Source organism: Mus caroli, chromosome 18 (assembly GCF_900094665.2).
Source record: "Mus caroli chromosome 18, CAROLI_EIJ_v1.1, whole genome shotgun sequence".
In the NCBI taxonomy this organism is placed as follows: domain Eukaryota; kingdom Metazoa; phylum Chordata; class Mammalia; order Rodentia; family Muridae; genus Mus; species Mus caroli.
Genome location: NC_034587.1, coordinates 34,386,551 through 34,405,097, shown reverse-complemented (window position 1 = coordinate 34,405,097; position 18,547 = coordinate 34,386,551). Strand labels below are relative to the sequence as shown.

Sequence of the window (18,547 nt, the reverse complement as noted above, 5' to 3'; positions counted from 1 at the left end):
GAAGGAGCAAATATATAAACAAGAGCAGCTATCAGTTAATGTGTTTAACAGTGTGTAATTGTCAGGTCAGTGGGAGATAGGCAATGAAGAACTATGAGATGGGAAACAGTTTATGTATATATATTTATAATGCACTCAAACCTGAAAGTGCCTAACTTGAATTAGTTATAATTTTTAAGAGAGAGAAAAATGGGTGAGAGTGATGAAGAACTCGAAATGATCACGGGGAATTTAAAATATTTTTAAGCTGATACAAAAGTTTTTAAACTGACATATCCTTGCAGGAATTTTGATGAAAGTACAGAAACCAGCCTGATTCCACACGGCATTCTCATTTCCCAGCACTCAATAAGCACTTGGCACTAATTACTTCCAATGTTTCAAGAAATAATCATGAAGACCAAAATAATTGCATTCCCGGGCAGAGTTTTAAAAGCTTCTCAATTTAAACAGCTGCTTCTGGGCTGTGGAGATACAGTTTATCTAACAGAGCCTACTTTGAGTTTCTCCCAAAGTGAAGGAAGGAATGAAGGAGAAGGAAGGACATACCTGTGCATACCAGCTCTCAGCGAGGCAGAGTAGCGCCAGTCAGGGTTGGGCTGCCGGGGCTGCAAAAATCACAAAGGGAGTTTGTTGTTAAAATGGCAAATCAATGTTCACCTAAGGCAGTACTACTTGGTTAGTTATTCCTTAAATATTTTCATCACACAATCCAAAGATACCAAATAGGACATTTCATATGAAACCCATAATACATATCAGTTTAGGAAATCCATACTTAGGGGTGCTGTGAGGGTCAGGCTTAGATGTGCCCTGCCCAATATCAGTCTATGTTCTTAAAACATTAGAGGACCAAGGGCCTCTCCTCCCACTGATAACCGACTAGACCATCCTCTGCTACATATACTGCTAGAACCACAAGTTCCACCATGTGTTTTCTTTGATTGGTAGTATAGTTCCAAGGAGCTCTGGGGGTACTGGTTATTTTATATTGATGTTCCTCCTACAGGGCTTCAGTCACCTTCAGCTCCCTGCGTATTTCTTGGTCCTGTGAAGGTTCTATGCCCCAGTATAGGGGAATGCCAGTACCAGGAATGGGAGTGGGTGGGTTGGGGAGCAGGGGGAGGGTGGAGCAGATAGGGGATTTTTGGAGGGGAATCTAGGAAAGGGGATAACATTTGAAATGTGAATAAAGAAAATATCTAATAAAAAATAAACTAATTTTATATACAATAAACAAACAAACAAACATTAGAGGAGTTTGTCTCATGACAGGAAAAAAAATCCATTGTTTTTACCCTCAAATGCCCCATGAGAGGTACACCTTCAGTCCTGTAGTCTGGCTATAACAGTTCAGGACCACACAAATTCTGCAGATCTGCCTGGACTGCAGAGGACTGCAATCTACTGCTGGCTTTGCAGACTGCAGCATGTTTGACCTGAGAAGGATGTGCTCAGTTGTAACACTAGCAACTGACAACAGCCTCTTCAACTGATGGAGGAGGGATAGCAAAAAGAAGAAAACAAACCACTGCAGTTTGACCTTGTTTGGCTACCCAAACCTTCTTGTAAATCTGCACTGGCTCCCTGCCCCTTTCTCATGCTTTACCTCCTGATTCACTAGGCTCTGATTGCTTAGCAGGAAGTAGATGAAATCCACAAGGACTCCAACTCTTTCTGCACCACCTATGTCCTAGAAAGAAAATTTGTGTGCCCTCTGCCCACAAACTGTCATTCCAAAGTAGAATTGATAAAGAGAAAATATGGCACCTGAAGACTGGGTGGGGAGCCAGAAGGCACTCAGAATCACTAGAGATTAAATCAGGCATGGATACTAAACTGGAAATGGAAGGGGGAATTTCTTCCAGGTTACAATGATCATAGCAACATAAAGCGGTTGCAGTGCCAGTCAATGGGTTCAAACTTCAAAGTATACTTACCCCCATCGTTCATATAGTCCATGCAAGTAATGTGAACTTTCATAAATACACTTCAGAATGCCCACTGAAGTGATGGGGTCAGCATTCCCTACCCCCATAAAAGCTGTCACCTCATTATTTTGTATTCTGCTAGCAAGCTATGTATGTGTAACTGGCTTCATCCTTGGTTTTCAAATCTATAACATGCCATGATTGTCACATATAAAGCTGCATAAATTACCTACAGACTAAATGAAATGGGCTTTCATTTTCTACAAGTATTGTTAGAGGCAACAAAAGATAAAATGTTTGCAAATAATTTTATGAACCTGAAAACATAAGTAAAATACATTTTACTAAGTTCTCATCATTGCCGTCTCCTGTCATAGGCAGGACCAGTGTTAGCTTGTCCACTGAGGAAAGTCTTTCTAGAAACATCTGCTGAGTAACTGAAGCTTATCTTTCTATGATTGAGTAACACTCATGATGAAAATCACTGCAACTTGATCTTTGGGATGAAATTACTAACCTCGGTTTGCTGAAAGGCACAATTCTGTCTGGGCTGAACAGGAAACTCGCTTTATTACACAATCTAACTTCCTCAACAACACGTTTAATTTGTCATGTTGCTATTTTTCAATAACAGCCCATCTGCAACAATTTACCTCTCAGATTTATTTGCTACAATGATAGTTACGAGATTTTCTTATGGCAATAAGATCAGACAGGGGAAAAGAAAGGAAGAAAGCAACTAGAACGTCTTAATTCACCATCCAATACTACACAATGAAATAAGCATTTTTATCCCAATACTTTCCTGACCAGGTGATATATTCTGTGAAACTGACTGTATCGGTTTTACTCATAAAGCACAGATATCTTCAAAAGATGAATGAACACAGGATTATTCCTTAGAACATGGGGAAGACTCATATTAGATAAATTTTTAGAATTTTTTAGGTAAATGAACTGTCACAAAAGTTGTGATAAAGTACACTTTAAGTATAAAAATGAATGAGCTCTAAAGACATTAAATTTGCCCACTTGGTGAATTCAAGTGGTAGTTACATATAGTTACTTCTACATTCCTAGATGTTGATGCATCTTAAAAGAATGCAAAATTGAAACCCCCAAAATGTATGTGGGCTGCATACAAAATTTGGTTCAGTTTGGAAAATGTTCAGATTAAAAGACTGACTACTGATGTATCTGCTACAAGATAGGAGGGCCTGGGACTGACTATGACTGTTTACCTCTAAGATATTTGAATATTACACCTCAGAATTAAAAGGGTTTTTTTCTCTTTCTCCATTTTATCTGTTTGTTTGTTTGTTCATCTGAAAGAAGGTATCGTGTTGAGCCCAGGATGGCTCAAATTCACCATGCCAAGGCTGGCCATGAACTCTTGATTTTCCTGACTTCACCTGCCAACTGCTGCAATTACAGACTCACACCACCACACCTTGGGTGTGCTGAATTTCCATTGGGGAAGTACTCCAGTTTAGTCTTCTAATATAATAAAAGTCGCAGAACTCTAGATGCAGGAAAAGTCAGTTAGGTAATCCATATGGCTGATGTAATACTATTGAAAAAGAAGAACCAACACGAGTTCCTGCTAAAATTATACAAAGATTTAATTTATCCTGTTATGGAATTATTTGTGATTTATGCCTTAGGATACTTAAGCTACAGAAGGATGAATCATTTCTAAGATGGTTTAGAGTAAAACAGGTTAAAAATATCCTATGTTATTCATAAACTCGCATGAACTCTCAGTGAAATAAACTGCTGCCTTCTCACCATGCAAATTGCTGTTGAATTTGTCAATAAATTGCTCTTTAAAATGTGAAGCTACATGCAAGATCTCCTTTTTCATCCAAGTAAGACTTAATTCAGAATGTATCTACAGCCAGGTTTTCATTGTGCTATCTATCTAATGGACATTGGTCTAGATTTCAGTAGGCGGAATGCTAAGACAACCCTGGGATTCCCACACCACATCTACCTGTATAATCTCAAGACTCAAACTGTGATAGACTTATTCCCACAATCATGTTTACATGGCTTAACTGTCTTTTAAAATGGGGAAGATGATTTGGGTAGGACCACCCTAACCACAAGACCCTTTATAGTCAACTCAAGAAGTCACAGACAGGGTCACGGAGAGATGCGAAGCATGAGAGACTTCATGTTTCAGGAGATTCTCTCTAGCCAGCCCTGAGAACAAGTCAGAAATCTCTCTGAGCTGAGAGTAATACTTCTCCTTGGCCCCAGCAAAAAGAGATTAAGCAGGCACAGGATTCTTTCCCCAAGGAAGTGAACTCTGTCAACAATCTGAATGAACTTCCAAGTAGATTCTTGCCCGGGCCTCCAAAGGAGTTCCTATCCAATGTGTTGAATTTTTTAGCATTATAAAAGCTGAAGTAGAAAACGCAACCACATATTGCAGGGCTGTGAGACACTAAATGGGTGAGGTTCTAACCACTAATTCATGGTAATTTGTTACAATAGAAAAGGAATGCATTAAAGAAAAACCAAAATAGAACACTGAAAACAATCACAACTATATTACATACTGGTCTTTCCATAAATCAACCTTGGAGGAGGATAAACTTGAGGATCCTGAGTAGAAAACTTCCTTCCAAGTACAACATGTAAACTCTAAGCTACAGAATGGGAAAAGAAAATAAGCACGACTTTAAAATATACAAGATAGGTTCGAATACAAAAGAAAGTGCTAGGTCTGCTTATTCTGAATGCCCAGCCTGCTGGTACAGCAGTTACTTCCTTACACACAGTTGCATATCCCTGGAGCCAGCAAGACCAAAGAGAAACTGACATTTCTCTCTACCTTTGAGATGTCAGATATTTCTTTGCATGTGCCAAGTTCAAATTCTTGAAGAGCTTGTATAGTTTTTAGGTTAACAAATTTAAAACATTGCTAAAGAATTCTCTTGACTTATAAATTTTAAAATCATGGCTACTGGTTTAAATATTGGTCAAGATGTTATTATATTAATCAGGTAAATTATGTTCATATTTAACATTCATAGAAACTATGATCCAAGTGGGGTCCTGTAAAAGCCACATTTAAGAACACCTGTTTTTGAAACATTGCTAAAGAGTTCTCTTGACCTCTGAATTTTTAAACCACTGCTACTTGTTCAATAATGATCAAAATATTATTATGCTAATCAAATAAATTAAGGCTATATTATAATATGCAAAGGAAGTCTGATCCAGGTCAGAGTTTTGAAGAAACATTTTACTATCAGACCAAGTAGGGTCCTGTAAAAGTCACATGACCAGTCCAACGTGGGATCCATCTCAAGGGGAGGCTCCAAGGCCTGACACTATTACTGATGCTATGGTGTGCTTACAGGCAGGAGCCTACCATGGCTGTCCTCCGAGAGGTCCAACAAGCAGCTGACTGAAACAGAAGCAGATACTTACACCCAACTAATGGGCTGAACTTGGGGACCCCTGTAGTTGAATTAGGGAAAGGCTGGAAGAAGCTGAGGAGAAGGGTGACCTCATAAGAAAACCAGTACTCTCAAACTAATCCAGACCCCTGAGGTCTCTCAGACACTGAGCCACCAGCCAGGCAACATACACTATCTGGTCTGAGCCCCCCAACACATATACAGCAGAGGACTGCCTGGTCTGGCTTCAGTGAGAGAAGATGCACTTAATCCTCAAGAGACTTGAGGCCCCAAGGAGTGGGGAGGTCTGGTGTGTGTGGCGGGGACATCCTCATGGAGACAGGGTAGGGGAGAGAGGAGGAATGGGATGAGAAGCTGTGGGAGGCAGACCAGGAGGAGGGTAATGACTGGACTGTAAAAAACTAAATTTAAAAACCTGTAATAATAGATTATGTTTGACACGAAACCAGAATGGGAGCTACTTGAGAGGGAAGAGGAAATCAGAGGGTGAGAGGGGGAACAAAAAAAAAAAAAGAAAGAAACCAAGAAAATGTCAAAATGCAAGCAATCACTTTGTTAGCAGAAAGGAGGAGGAGAAGAAAGAGGAAAAGGAAAAGAAGAGGAGGAGGGGTTGTTTTATCAAATTCCCTTTGCATCTTGGTGATGGCGATTTTTCCTCAAATACTTAGAAACTGACATCATTCTGACCTCTCATTGAAAGCAAAATTCATATCCAACCAGGGCAAGAATCCAGAAATGAATTTGCTATTCTGTCAGGCAGACAGAGTGCCAATAGACACTGTATAACATGCCAAGCTGTGTCCCTGCAGAGTGTTCTGCGTAAGACCAGATGCCCATGTGAAAGCTCACTGTTGGGTCAGAGGAAAAGGGTGGGTCAATGGCAATCAAGCCTCAAGAAACACACTTCTCCATCAGTTCTTTAGACACAGAGAATATGTCTAAAGAACTGAGACATTATTCCTTCGGCTCAACTTTCTCTATGGGAAAAATGAGGATGGAAGTCATTTGAAGAAAATGCTGTACTATCAGATCAAGAACAAATAAACTTTTTTTTCTCAAGACCACCCTACAACCAATGAAAATGGCAACATTAAACAGACCCACCCACTAAAAATCTGGTCATCAAAGATGAAATACTGGAACATAAATCCATAGTTTAAATTCCTTGGCCTTGGAGCTGGAGAGATGGCTCAGTGGTTTAGAACATTTGCTGCTCTTGCAGAAGATCAAGTTCAGTTCCCAACACCCACATGGTAGGTAGCTCATGACTGCTGACAATACCAGTTCCTGAGGATCTACTGCCTTCTTCTGCCCTTTGTAGGCTCTGAAATACATATGGTGAAAATAAACTTGTGTAGATACACACACACACACACATAAAAATAACAAGTATAAAATAAAATCCCTTGGTCTTGTGTGGTTCATTATCACATGCCTATAATCACTCAAGAGACAGAGGAGACAAGACAGCCAGGAACTCAGGAGGCTCAGGAGCTCAAGGTCATTCTCAACTACATATTCAGTTAAGAGACCAGCCTGGACTATATGAGATCCTATCTCAAGGAGGAGGAGGAGGAGGAGGAGGAGGAAGAGGAGGAGGAGGAGGAGGAGGAGCTTTGCCTACTCTGATCATTTAAAGTTTTAAAGACACCAAACACCATCACATTACTGTACAGAGAGAGAGTGTAAATAGTTCTAGGACAGAGCTACCAGATGGCAAAGTCAGCCCTAGAGGAGACATATTCTGAAAGATTCCATTAACTCTTTCAGATCCCCATATCTGGATTTAAGTTCAATATGCACATACAGTGGGTAGAAATAACCGAGGATAAAATGTCTGCAAATTGCTTTGCTGTATGTCAAAGAGAAGCCAAGCTTAAATGTCTCTGCTGCTCCTTTATGACTTCACATGCTGTGCCACTGAGTACTCGAAATGACTCATTAGCAATCAATCTTAGGGCTTGGTCTCTTTTCATGGAGGCTCTGGAAGAGGTGCCAACTACTTTCACTTCAGGTTTTCAGAAGGCTCCAAAGAGAAATTCTGTCCTGTTGCCAAAAAACTGTCATAGCACAACTCATGAAATTAAAACAAAACAAAAAACAAACAACTAAACAACACTATAAAATCTACCTCAAGATCAAAATCTGCTACTAAATCTGCTACAAGAGAAACCTCGATGAAATGACAAAGATAAAAGCTCTGAGTAAGCACTGCCAATGGTAAAGCAGTAAATAGCTGGCAGTAGCATTTTGACCGAATATGCCATGCCAATGTGTGTGTGGGTGTAATTGGGATTTCTGTCTACTCCTACTGTTGAAGAAAACATAGGCTTTAGAGTCAAACCTATGAGGCTTAAAATACTAACAGTGTGGCAGTGTGTTATATTATATAACCTCTCTGATAACACGTGTTTCACGTAAAACTTACAATCAATGAAATCACATATATACATTTTGCAAAACAGAGTACTTTTTACAGAGCCGAGTGTTCAATGGGCACAAATTCCTTCACGTTCCTATTTCAGTCTCCATTTAATTTTAATGTTGGCACATGGCATCAGTTCAACTCCAGTACTCTGCAGTAGCTAGGTAAGGAAAGAGAAAGCCCAACCTGGCAAAGTCAGCTTGACCTAGTAATGATGGTTTTAAGACAGACTGACTTCTGTCACCATTTTGCCATGCTGTACAATGGGTCTCACTTTTTCTCCATAACTGCATTAAACACAAGAGCTATAGAACTTGGGATATCTCACTTACATTTTGAGAGATGTCTACCAGATACCATTTGCCCTTACTAAACTCATGCACTCTCCTGGCAAAATCCCACGACAGCCATCACTTTCTAAAATAACTTTACCCCTAGATTAAACGTTTGTGTGCCATAGTAACTATTAACACACAGGTCAGTGTAAGACAGAAATAATTCATGTATCAAAGTGCCCCAAGCTGTGAGTCATGAGAGAAAGGGCAAGCATGTCATTTTCCTAAGCTTCCAGCACTCAGCTGGGGGCAAAGCTGAGCCTTGTCTGGCTTGCTTTCCATGCCTTATCACCACCTGCAGCCTGCCCAAGTGCCCTGTCACCTGAACTTGTTAGGCAAACATCTATAGCATCTTAATCTAAAGACAAATCATTTTAAAGGCTTCCGAAAGCTACCATGTGAAATGGAAATTCTGGAAATGCATTGATATCCCACTCCTCTTCAACCCCCCACCCCCCACCCCAATTTCCTTTATTCCCCCTCTTCCTTTGTCTGAAGTCTGCCTCCTGTGGCAACTCAGCACTGACTACTTTCAGGGTCTTCTGACAGGTGAGTAATATCCATAGGAAAATGAAAGATACAATCGACTGGCAATCGGGAATGAGGATTCTGTGCTAACACATGACTCGCCTCAAGATTGCTGTGAACTTTAAATGTGAAAATATAGACATTGGTAAGCCATACCAATATGCTAATGAAGAGCTATAAACTATAGGAAACACAAATAGTGTTGATTCATTTTGTGCTGATTCTCAAAGTCGGAGCTACAGAGTTGCTGTTTGAAAAGAAAATCCACCCATATTTATAGGACAGGGTTTGCTTTGAAATGCGAGTTTAAAAGGCCACCAGACAGGCTCCTATTATTCCAGGCATGTCCTGGGACTTTCCTATCATGGGCGTACACCTGCACATGATGGTACTTTTCAGTAATGCCTATGCAGTCTTCATTCTAAGGACCAATCTGGCCTGTAACTACTTAAAACCCCAAACTGGTACATATACTAAGCACCGTGTACAGAAAAGCCATCCACTTCCTAAGCCTCTCTATTCCATTGGATGCCTGATTTCGGATCCAGAAAACGAACACGTGCTTCCAGAGTGTTTTCATTTACCTTGAAGACATGAAAGGCTTGAAAATTATACTTTACATTTCATCAGAAGCACAGAAGTGGCTAACATGGAGTCAGAAGAGTGTTGATATTTAAAGTGAGTGCTGAGACCTCATCTTAAGATGAATGAGTATGCCGAGGACATTGGCTAGGCTGCAGTTCTTGTCCCACACTCCTCCTAGTCAGCTTGTGCGGACCTCCACCTCCACCATCCCTACAAATTCCTCGTCCACTCCTTTCTGAACTCCTTCAGCCAACAAGACAAATGTGTACTCCTTTACTCTAGCCTACTGCCATTCATTTCTTCTCACAAGAGTGACCCCGTCATCCAGCCATTGCAAACTCTAGCTTCAGAGTGAGGACTACATCCTAGCTTCTCACTTCCAGGGTGGATTTCCAGAGGAGACACATTAGTCCTGTGTAATTAATTGAATGATTTTTAGGAGCGAGGTCTCACACTATGTAGCCACAGATAGCTTGGAACTCGTACGTAGACCAAGCTGGCCTCAAACTCACAGAGGTCTACCTGCCAATCATTTTCACTGTGGACCCCCAAGATAGAAGCAGCAACATTATCCAGGGGTAACCACATAGCTCTGGAAGTCTCAGAGCTTATATATATAAATTTTAAAGGCCAAATCAATTACCCTGTAGATGGTATAGCAGAGATTATTTGTCTTTGAACCTCACATTACCACCTAGTAATAGAACTCTTATTCCCAGATCTGCTCTGTTTCTACAGAGCTGTGCTTCAACACAAAATACCCAGGACTAATCCTTACTTCTCAAACACTGTTATGGCTAATTCTTCCCATGTGCCACTAGAAAATGGTAAGTAAAAGAATTCTCCAGGGCTTATTTTCTAGAGAGCAAACATCAGGTTATAATAAGATCAGAGGTACCATTAACATTCAGTTTATCAGGTAAACATTTTGATGTTAATAAATCAGTAATACCAGCCACATGCAATTGGAGGAAGGGACACATGAAAAAAAAAAAAGGCATGGCTTTTGGAAGACACTTGGATCACCATCTCACCTCATTTTGAGAGCCAGCATCATTTTTTAGGATAATCAGGTTCCCGGTACTGTGCCTACTTTGGCCGGTGAGCTGCCTGTTGTCAGTCACTGAGGCTTGGGCTCCCCCAGGCCCTGGCCCTGTCTGGGCCCCTGTGTTGTAAAACATGAAAGTATCACTCCCTGAGCCTGCTGTCAGGCAGGCCTTGTAGCAGTAGGTCTTGGTGAGGGAGCCATTGCCTCGAACCTCAATGAAGTGAGGCTGTACTTTGAGGCCATGTGGTATCCTGGCATCGATATTGTTATTGGCCTGCTTGTACAGATCTGCAGGGCAGCGCTCCCTCACTCCACAGAAGCCCCCACAGCATGCCGTGCCGTAAGCAGTGTAGCGGTAGCACTTAATGATGCTCAGAACAATGATTGTCAAGAGGAATATAAAAGACACTGTGCTTAATGCTATTATCAGATAAAGTGTGATCTCGGAGTATGTCCGAGGACTCTTTATATGTCTCTGAGTGTCAGGGAGCATTTTAGAAACCCTGTCCACCACAGCTACTGTAATGGCCACGGTAGCTGATAGAGGTGGCTCTCCATTGTCACGGACCACCACGGTCAGGTTGAAAGTGGTGCCACTCTCATCTCCTATCTTCCTGGTAATCCTAATTTCTCCTGTGTGAAGTTCTACTTTAAAAAGATCCGAGTCAGAAGTTGGGACTAAATGGTAAAAGAGCCAAGCATTCTGCCCAGAGTCTGAATCCATGGCTATGACTTTGGTGACCAGGTAGCCAGCAGGGGCAGTCCGTGGCACCATCTCAATGGCTGCTGATGTGTTAGTTGAGGTAGGGTATAGAATATGGGGGGCGTGGTCATTCACGTCCACCACATACACGTTGGCGGTCACAGTGCTGCTTAGTGGTGGCCTCCCCTTATCCTGGGCCTCCACAGTCACAAAAAACTCTCGAAATTTCTCATAGTCAAAGGAGTTGACAGCATAAAGGCTGCCGCTGGCACTGTTAATGGAGACATAGGAGGTGACTGGCAGCCCTTGAATCTCCCTGTCTAGGAGTGAGTAGGTCACCTCTGCATTCTCCTTTTGATCTGGATCTGTGGCTTGCACAGTGCAAAGCAACACACCTGGCAAATTGTTTTCCTGGATGTAGATGGAATAGGAGTCCTTCAGAAAGCTTGGTGGATTGTCATTTATGTCAGAGATCTCAACCTGCAGTGTCCTTTGAGATGTGAGTGGTGGTACTCCCCCATCAGTAGCTGTCACTGTGATGTTGTAGGCAGCTACCCGCTCCCGATCCAGTGGGCCACTCACCACCAGGGTGTAGGAGTTTCCAAAGCCATTCAGCCGGAAGGGCAGTGAAGCCTCCAGACCCAGGCTTACTTTCCGGTTGGAGCCTGAATCTTGGTCATTCACACTGAGAAGGGCCACGACAGTGTTGAGGGCCACATCCTCAGGCACTGGGCTGTATAAGTCTGTGAGCACCACCTCTGGAGCGTTGTCATTCACATCTATAATGTCCACCAACACCTTGCAGTGTCCCGCCATGGGTACCGGTCCCCGGTCAGTAGCTTGCACATAGATCTGGTAGGAGGAAGACTCCTCATAATCCAGAGTCCCACTTACTCTCACTTCCCCTGTAGTCGCGTCGATGCTGAAGAGCTGTCTCTCCCGGTCTGATGTGTAGCTGCTCAAGGAGTACCTGAGTTCACCGTTAGAACCCTCATCCGGGTCCGAGGCATTCAACTTCACTACCAATGTGCCCGGAGGAGCATCCTCCCGCAGCTGGACGCGGTAAGTGGATTGGTCAAAGGCAGGAGAATTGTCGTTCGTGTCCAGGACACGAACGGCGATCTGAGCTGTGCCTGAGCGAGCTGGGATGCCCCCATCCACTGCAGTGAGAACCAAGTGGTGCAAGGCAGTCTGCTCCCGGTCTAGGCCCTTCCGCAGCACGAGCTCCAGCACCTTGCTATTCTCCTGCAAGGGTTTAAGATCCAGCTCAAAGTGCTCGCTGGGGCTGAGCTCGTAGGTCTGCACTGAGTTGGCACCGACGTCAGGGTCCTGTGCGCTCTCTATGTGAAACCGCGCTCCAGGTGCCACGGATTCGCTTACCTGAAGCTGATAATCCGGCCGCGGGAAGCGCGGAGAGTTGTCATTGATGTCCAGTATTTCCACCTCGATCGCGCTCACTGCCACAGGGTTGTGAGCCAGCACTTCCAAGCTGAGCAGGCAGCGAGGCCGCTGCTCGCACAGCGCCTCGCGATCTATCCGCTCGTTGACGAAGAGCGCTCCGTTGGTCAAGTCCAGTTCCAGGTAGCGCGGGCTGGGTGCACCCAGATGGTTGATGCGCAGACAGCCAGGTCCCAAGCGCCGCAGTTCTAGCCCCAGGGCTCTGGCCACGTTGCCCACGAGCGCGCCGGGGCTCTGCTCCTCCGGCACGGAGTATCGTAGCTGGGAGGCCGCTGGGCCTGGCAGCAGCACCAGCAGCAGTCGGAAAGATAGAAGCAGCAGCCAGGGCAAGGGCCGCAGGGGTCGCGGATGCTCTGTCGCCCCAGGTCTGGCTCCCGCCTGCTCCATAGCCGCCGGCCCTGGCAGAGGCAGCCGGGGCAGGGCGGGAGGCAGCGGCTTGGCGAGCCTGCTCCACGCCGGGCCCGGGCCCCGCCTCCGCCCTCGCCGCTCTTCACCTCTCACGCACTACAAATGCCCGAGACGGCTCCCCTCCCCGGCGTTCTCAAGGGCTCCGGGCCCTGCCGCCCCCGCTGACTCCCCATATCCCAGCTCCTCCACTCGCCTCCAGGCGGTCCGCGGGTCTCGATTTTCTGCGACTGCCAGCCGCCGCCGCCGCCGATGATGCTCTAAGGAGAGGGAGGGAGAAACGGAGGGGGAGGGGGCGCTCCGCAAGTCCAGCTTGGATTCCGCACCCAAGTGGCGGCGGACTGCGATCGTGCACAACCTGTCACTCCATCTACTCCAGCCTCACCTTCTTCATCCCCGACCGGCTGAATCCCAGCAGACCGCGGGACCGCGGCCACTCCCTTCCTCCCAGCCCCCACCGTCCTGTTCATCCAGTCTCCACGCTCCCAAGCAGGCTTAACGCGTCTCATAAGATTAGCTTGAGAAAAGCAGCTGAGTCCCTAGAACTCCTACTATAAGCTCCCCAAGTCAAGATTTCAAAGCACCATCCAGGAAAATAAACTGTAGAGGGACCTGGGCGGTGCCGTAACAGACAGGGAAAGTAAACGCTGGGGAGGTGCTTCGGGGCTTTAGAAATATGGACCATTTGTTAAACTGGTTCCACACCTTCCAGACACCTTTTCTTAGTAGTACAGAAAGCCTTTAACTTCCAGGTCAAAGTTCAAAGTGACTAATGCCTTCTCCGGGGGAGCAACCCTATCTATCATAAGTATCCTGAGATCCAGCTCTCAGCCCAGCTCTCAGCCACGTGCCTTAACTTTCAGTGTGTATTTTGACAATTAACCAGTATTCCAGGGCTTAATATTCTCTACTTAAACAACTGGCTTTGTAAAGCTTCAAGAAAAACTCATACTCGACCTGTTTTGGTCAAAGTAAGGGGAAAAAAAAACCTAGTAAAATTTTAAGCTATTCTCCCCACATGCTTTTGCTAATCTTGCTTCAAACCTTTTTTCATTTATCGCCCAAGACATTTTCTTTCAAGAGTGATTAATTTTTTCTTTAATTGATGACAATGTCGTCAAGAGCCTACAAAGCCATTAAGTCAGAAGAGTGACTCTCCGTCTGCCCAGCCAGGCTGGCATATGAACTCATTAATGCTTTGCAAAAAAAGAAAGAAAGAAAAAAAATTACCTTGCTGTTATAAGCAAAATGCAGGAGGCTGGGATTTATCTTACAATAGCAGCAATTTCAAGGGTCTCAGTCCATCTGTAAATATAGGGCTCCTGTACCTCTGTGTCCCCCACCCCACCCCCAGACTCCCTTTAAGTGCTACAATGGCCACACAAATTCTCCTCAGTTAACAAGAAGGGAAGGAACAGAGAAAGAGGAAGCCTTTCTATGCTGTGTCATTGCCTCCTCTTGCTTCTGAATAGTCAGCCTTCCCAGCCCTCTCATCTCTGCCAGCAAGGCTGAAAACTACAGCCCCTTATGCAAGACCATTCTTGCTTGCACAGAGATTCCTTTTCTTCCTCAACTCCCAGGATCCTTGAACTACATAGAGAGCCCCTTGGGTAACTTTCTAGCTATGTTAGTGGAAGGAAGCCAGAGTGGGACCTGACAATTTGGCATGCTTCCCTGCTTGAGAGGACAAGATGACAGAAGCCAGATTTCGAAGATGGGGGCCAGCAGCACACTTCTCCTTCAACCTACGAAATGCATTCAGTAGCAGCATCCCACAATCTAACCCATTCCTCCTAGAGAAGCCAGTTTTCCTCCCATCGCTGCCTATTTGTCCTCTTTGTTCCATCAAGGGTGCAGAGTGGAAAGCAATTTCCATCAAAGTCTATTCCTGTCTCCATTCTAAGGTCTCTGGCTTCTCCCTCTTCTGTCTATATCCTTCCCAAACATCCCCCCCCCCAGTAGCTCTGTCTGTTCGCTGTAGTAATTTGATCTCCAGGAGCCTTAATCTCTCAAGTGCACAAATTGTAGACCTGGCCTATGTCCTCACCCATTACTTATTTCAGAAAACAAATGGCCTGTAAGTGGAATCAAGTTATAAGTTGTCAGGAAAAGTGACCTTTCTTCCCTTCATCTCCTCCAGTCCTCACAGTCGATGCCACCACTGCTCCAAGCCACTGGGTGTTGACCATGCATGGTCCTATGCCCCTGAAAAGATCACAAGCACTTAAGGAAGAGATAAGGGTGACAGGGCTGTGTGATGTTTTAAACAAAAGCCTCAAAGTGCCCTGTTCCTGAGTGGGGGTGGACAAGGGACAGAATTTGTCATTCAGCAAGAGTAACAGCTGAGATGTCCATTTTTGTGTTTCAGAAGTAAGCACCAACTAATATTTACTCCCTCCATGACTGAAAGGGCAAAGGAGCAGAAAATTAGCCTCCTTTCCAGGAAGGTTGTACTACAGAGATGGTATTCTGTTTGGCACCACAGTAATTTCCTATCTCACACAATTATACTGAGCTTCCTGCCAACCTTACCAATGTTCAAAATATGATTTCTTTCTCACACTGTTGCTAAGAGCCTCATCTGCAAATATTCATGCTAATGCCTCAGCCATACCATTGTGTATTCCTTACTGTTTACCATTAAGAAGTACAATTAAAAAGCAGAATAAAACTGACTGGGAAACACCAATTGGAGGTAGTTACACATAGCCATGTGTCTTTTAACACCCAACCTTCCATTGTCTTGTTTTACATAGAGGAAACAAAAATAAAACTCATGAGACTGTTGTGATTAGAACTTAAAAGTGATTTGCACACTATCTGGCAAGCACACTATTGTTATTGGAGGTAGTGGTGTTTATTAAATGCAACAACTGTTTGAAGATGACATCTTGGCTAACCATCTATGTATGGCATGACTCCTTAAACATAGACATTTGTGATATTTAAAAAGTAAATAGTGTAGAGACAGCAGAGCATACTCAAAGTCTAGCTTTTCCAAAGTTTCCAAATGCTTCTAGAACTTACCCAGTATCTTGAAAATAAAAAAGAGCAACTCGCTTTCATATCTGATATGTGTGTGTTGATTTTTTTGTTTGTTTTATGTATCTGTGTGTCTGAGATGTGTGTGCAGTTACCCACTGAGGACAGAAACAGATGTCAGAACCCCTGGAGCAGGAGTTTCAAGTGGTTATGATCCACTCAATATGGCTGCTAGGAATTGAACTCAGGTCCTCTGGAAGGGTAGCAATTCTCTAAACCATTAAACCAGTCCCAGGAAAACAGAAGCAAGAGGCTCATGAATTCCAGGCCAGGCAGGGCTGTCTAGTGAGATACTGCTTCAAACATGTATTTTGTTTAAGAGGGTCAGGACTCTTCAGCTCCCTCTCCACAAGGTATACATTTCGAAATAAGATTATGCCAATATGAAGGTGTAGTCTTCTGAGGATTGGGAAGGGCCAGCTATCATGGGCAACACAGAACAGGGAAAACAAGAGAGACCTGGGCTTACCAAGGTGGAATTAGAGAGCTGTCTCCCCAGGATTGTCCTCTGACTCTACAAGTGCACTGAACATGCCAACACACACACACACACCAGACTTAAAGTTGTACTTTTTGTCCAAATAGACTTTTTTGGGGTTTCCATTGCTAAAATCATTGATGATGTGTCTACAGACACAGTTTATCGGAAATTCATGGAGACTTTAACAGTTTCCTACTTGCCCACAAAGACAAGATGAAGCAAGAAAGCTGCAATACAATATAGTTAAGTGGCTTTTATAATTCTTTGAATAGCTGTGCCAACGAGTATTTATTGATGGGATGGTTCAACCTGGAGGAATTCTAATGAGGGACGGAGGGATCTACCCTCTGTGTTTTCCTAGTCAGCATTTTCTCAGTGACTCAAGGCTAGTAGGCAGCAACTGTACAGGCCAATCCAGAAGCGAGTTGAGCCCTTCTGGAACAAGAATTATGGCTGTCTAGGACAGCCACATCCTAATTCACTAAATGACTACCAATGTTCTGCTTGAGATTCAGTGCATGCCCCCAATTCATACGTTTGTATTTAAGCTGACTTCTGGCTCCTATGTTCTCCATTAAAACGAGTTCCAAGTCTCCATTCATCACTTTGGACCTCTTATTTTAATAGAAAGCCTTGTTTGGCCCTGTTTCTCCTTTACAATTCTTGGGATTTAGCCACAGAATAAAACAAAAAAGGAATTTGGCACTAAAGAACAATCTTTTTCCTAAGAGGAGGTTAGCCAAAATAGTCATTGATTTTTCATACAGAAATGGAAAATCAGATAGTAGGTCGACTGACAGACAGTAACATACGTGTGTAGATATGGATGCTGTTGAACAGTTTTGCATTTTAACTCTTTTTCCAAGATATGGCAAGTTCAGCCTAAATGAAATCCCAGTTCTGCCTTCTGAACCCACTGTTTCTATTGCTTCAGGGAAAAAATAACTACATAATTCTAAGAAGTATCCATTTGCATATCCGGATATGAAATAATCTTTGGTTATGGGGTCATTTATATCTCAACTTTTTGACAGTTAACAGTTTACTACTTCTATCCACTTCTAATCTCTCTTGATTCTCATAAGGTGTTAATGAGCTGGTATTGATGAAGAAGCTTAATTCCAAAAGGCAAAGATTATCAGACTCTTCAGGAAGTTTATGTCTTCCCAGGCCTCTTTTCCTCCTTAAAAGAGTCTTTCTGAGCCAGTCTGTGGGAGTGAATGCCTTGAATCCCAGCACTTCAGAGACAGAGGATGCAGATTTCTGTGAGTAGAGGCCAACCTGGTCTACAGGACGAGTTCCGGGATAGCCAGGGCTACACAGAGAAAACTTGTCTGTAAACAAATAAAAAATTTTTCTTGCATTTTTATCTCTTTATGCTTTGTTGAAACTGGGTCTTATGGAAGATCTTTTGTTAGGTTTTTGAGACATCTCCATACAAACTTTGTAGTGGCTAGACTAACTCACATTATACCATCAGTATAAAGGCTTCATTTCATCCACATCCAGGCTAGCATTTGTCATTTTGTTGCTTAACGACTGGATAAGAATGACTACTAACTTTATTTGCTCTGCTACGATGTCTAGTAAAAGTGAACATTTTCTCGCATGTTAGCTAGCCATTTATATGCTATAATTTGAAAAAGTTTTGTTCATATTATCAGACCAGTTATTGATCGGGTTGTTTGAGTTCTTGTTTAGGGTTTTTTTTTAAATAAGATTTTGTATATTTTAGATATGAAACCTCTGTCGGATGTACAGCTTGTAAAGATTTTTGTCCAGTTATATAGGCTGTCTCTTCTTTGGATTAACTGTTTCCATTGCTGTACAAGAAATCGTAAGTTTAGCAAGATCTCTTTTATTAATTGCTTGCCCTTTTCTTGCCAGGCTTCCTGTCCCTTTTCCTTTTCTGTTTTGTTCGGTTTATTTGTCATTTTGTTTTGTGGTTTGGGTAAGTTGGGGTTTGTTTTGTTTTGAGGGGATTGGCTTATAAATATATTTGTGGCAGTCGGAGGACAGTGACCTGCCCTGCAGGGAGCGCCATCTTGGCTCCGGGACTCCGCCGAGCTTAGTCTCTACAGGTCAGAGTGGGGACCACGGGGGCAGACGGCTTCTGGGACAGGCAGGAGCCACAGAGCCGCTGAGGCAGCACCCTTTTGGGGCCGCAGACTTCCG

At 43.5% G+C, this 18,547-nt stretch overlaps 1 protein-coding gene across 12 annotated transcripts in view; it reads right to left on the bottom strand.

The window, feature by feature from the left end:
- LOC110285079 (protocadherin alpha-4) overlaps window positions 1-18,547 on the bottom strand; it is a 225,915-nt gene that overhangs the window by 31,033 nt on the left and 176,335 nt on the right. For 10 of the 12 annotated variants that reach the window (XM_029472218.1, XM_029472213.1, XM_029472216.1 and 7 more), the window contains one exon: window positions 550-608. In XM_029472218.1, coding sequence (XP_029328078.1) covers window positions 550-608 — 59 coding nt within the window. Of the gene's footprint in view, window positions 1-549; window positions 609-10,269; window positions 13,350-18,547 lie in introns of those variants that run through there. The other 2 variants (XM_029472207.1, XM_029472210.1) reach the window with 2 other exon arrangements.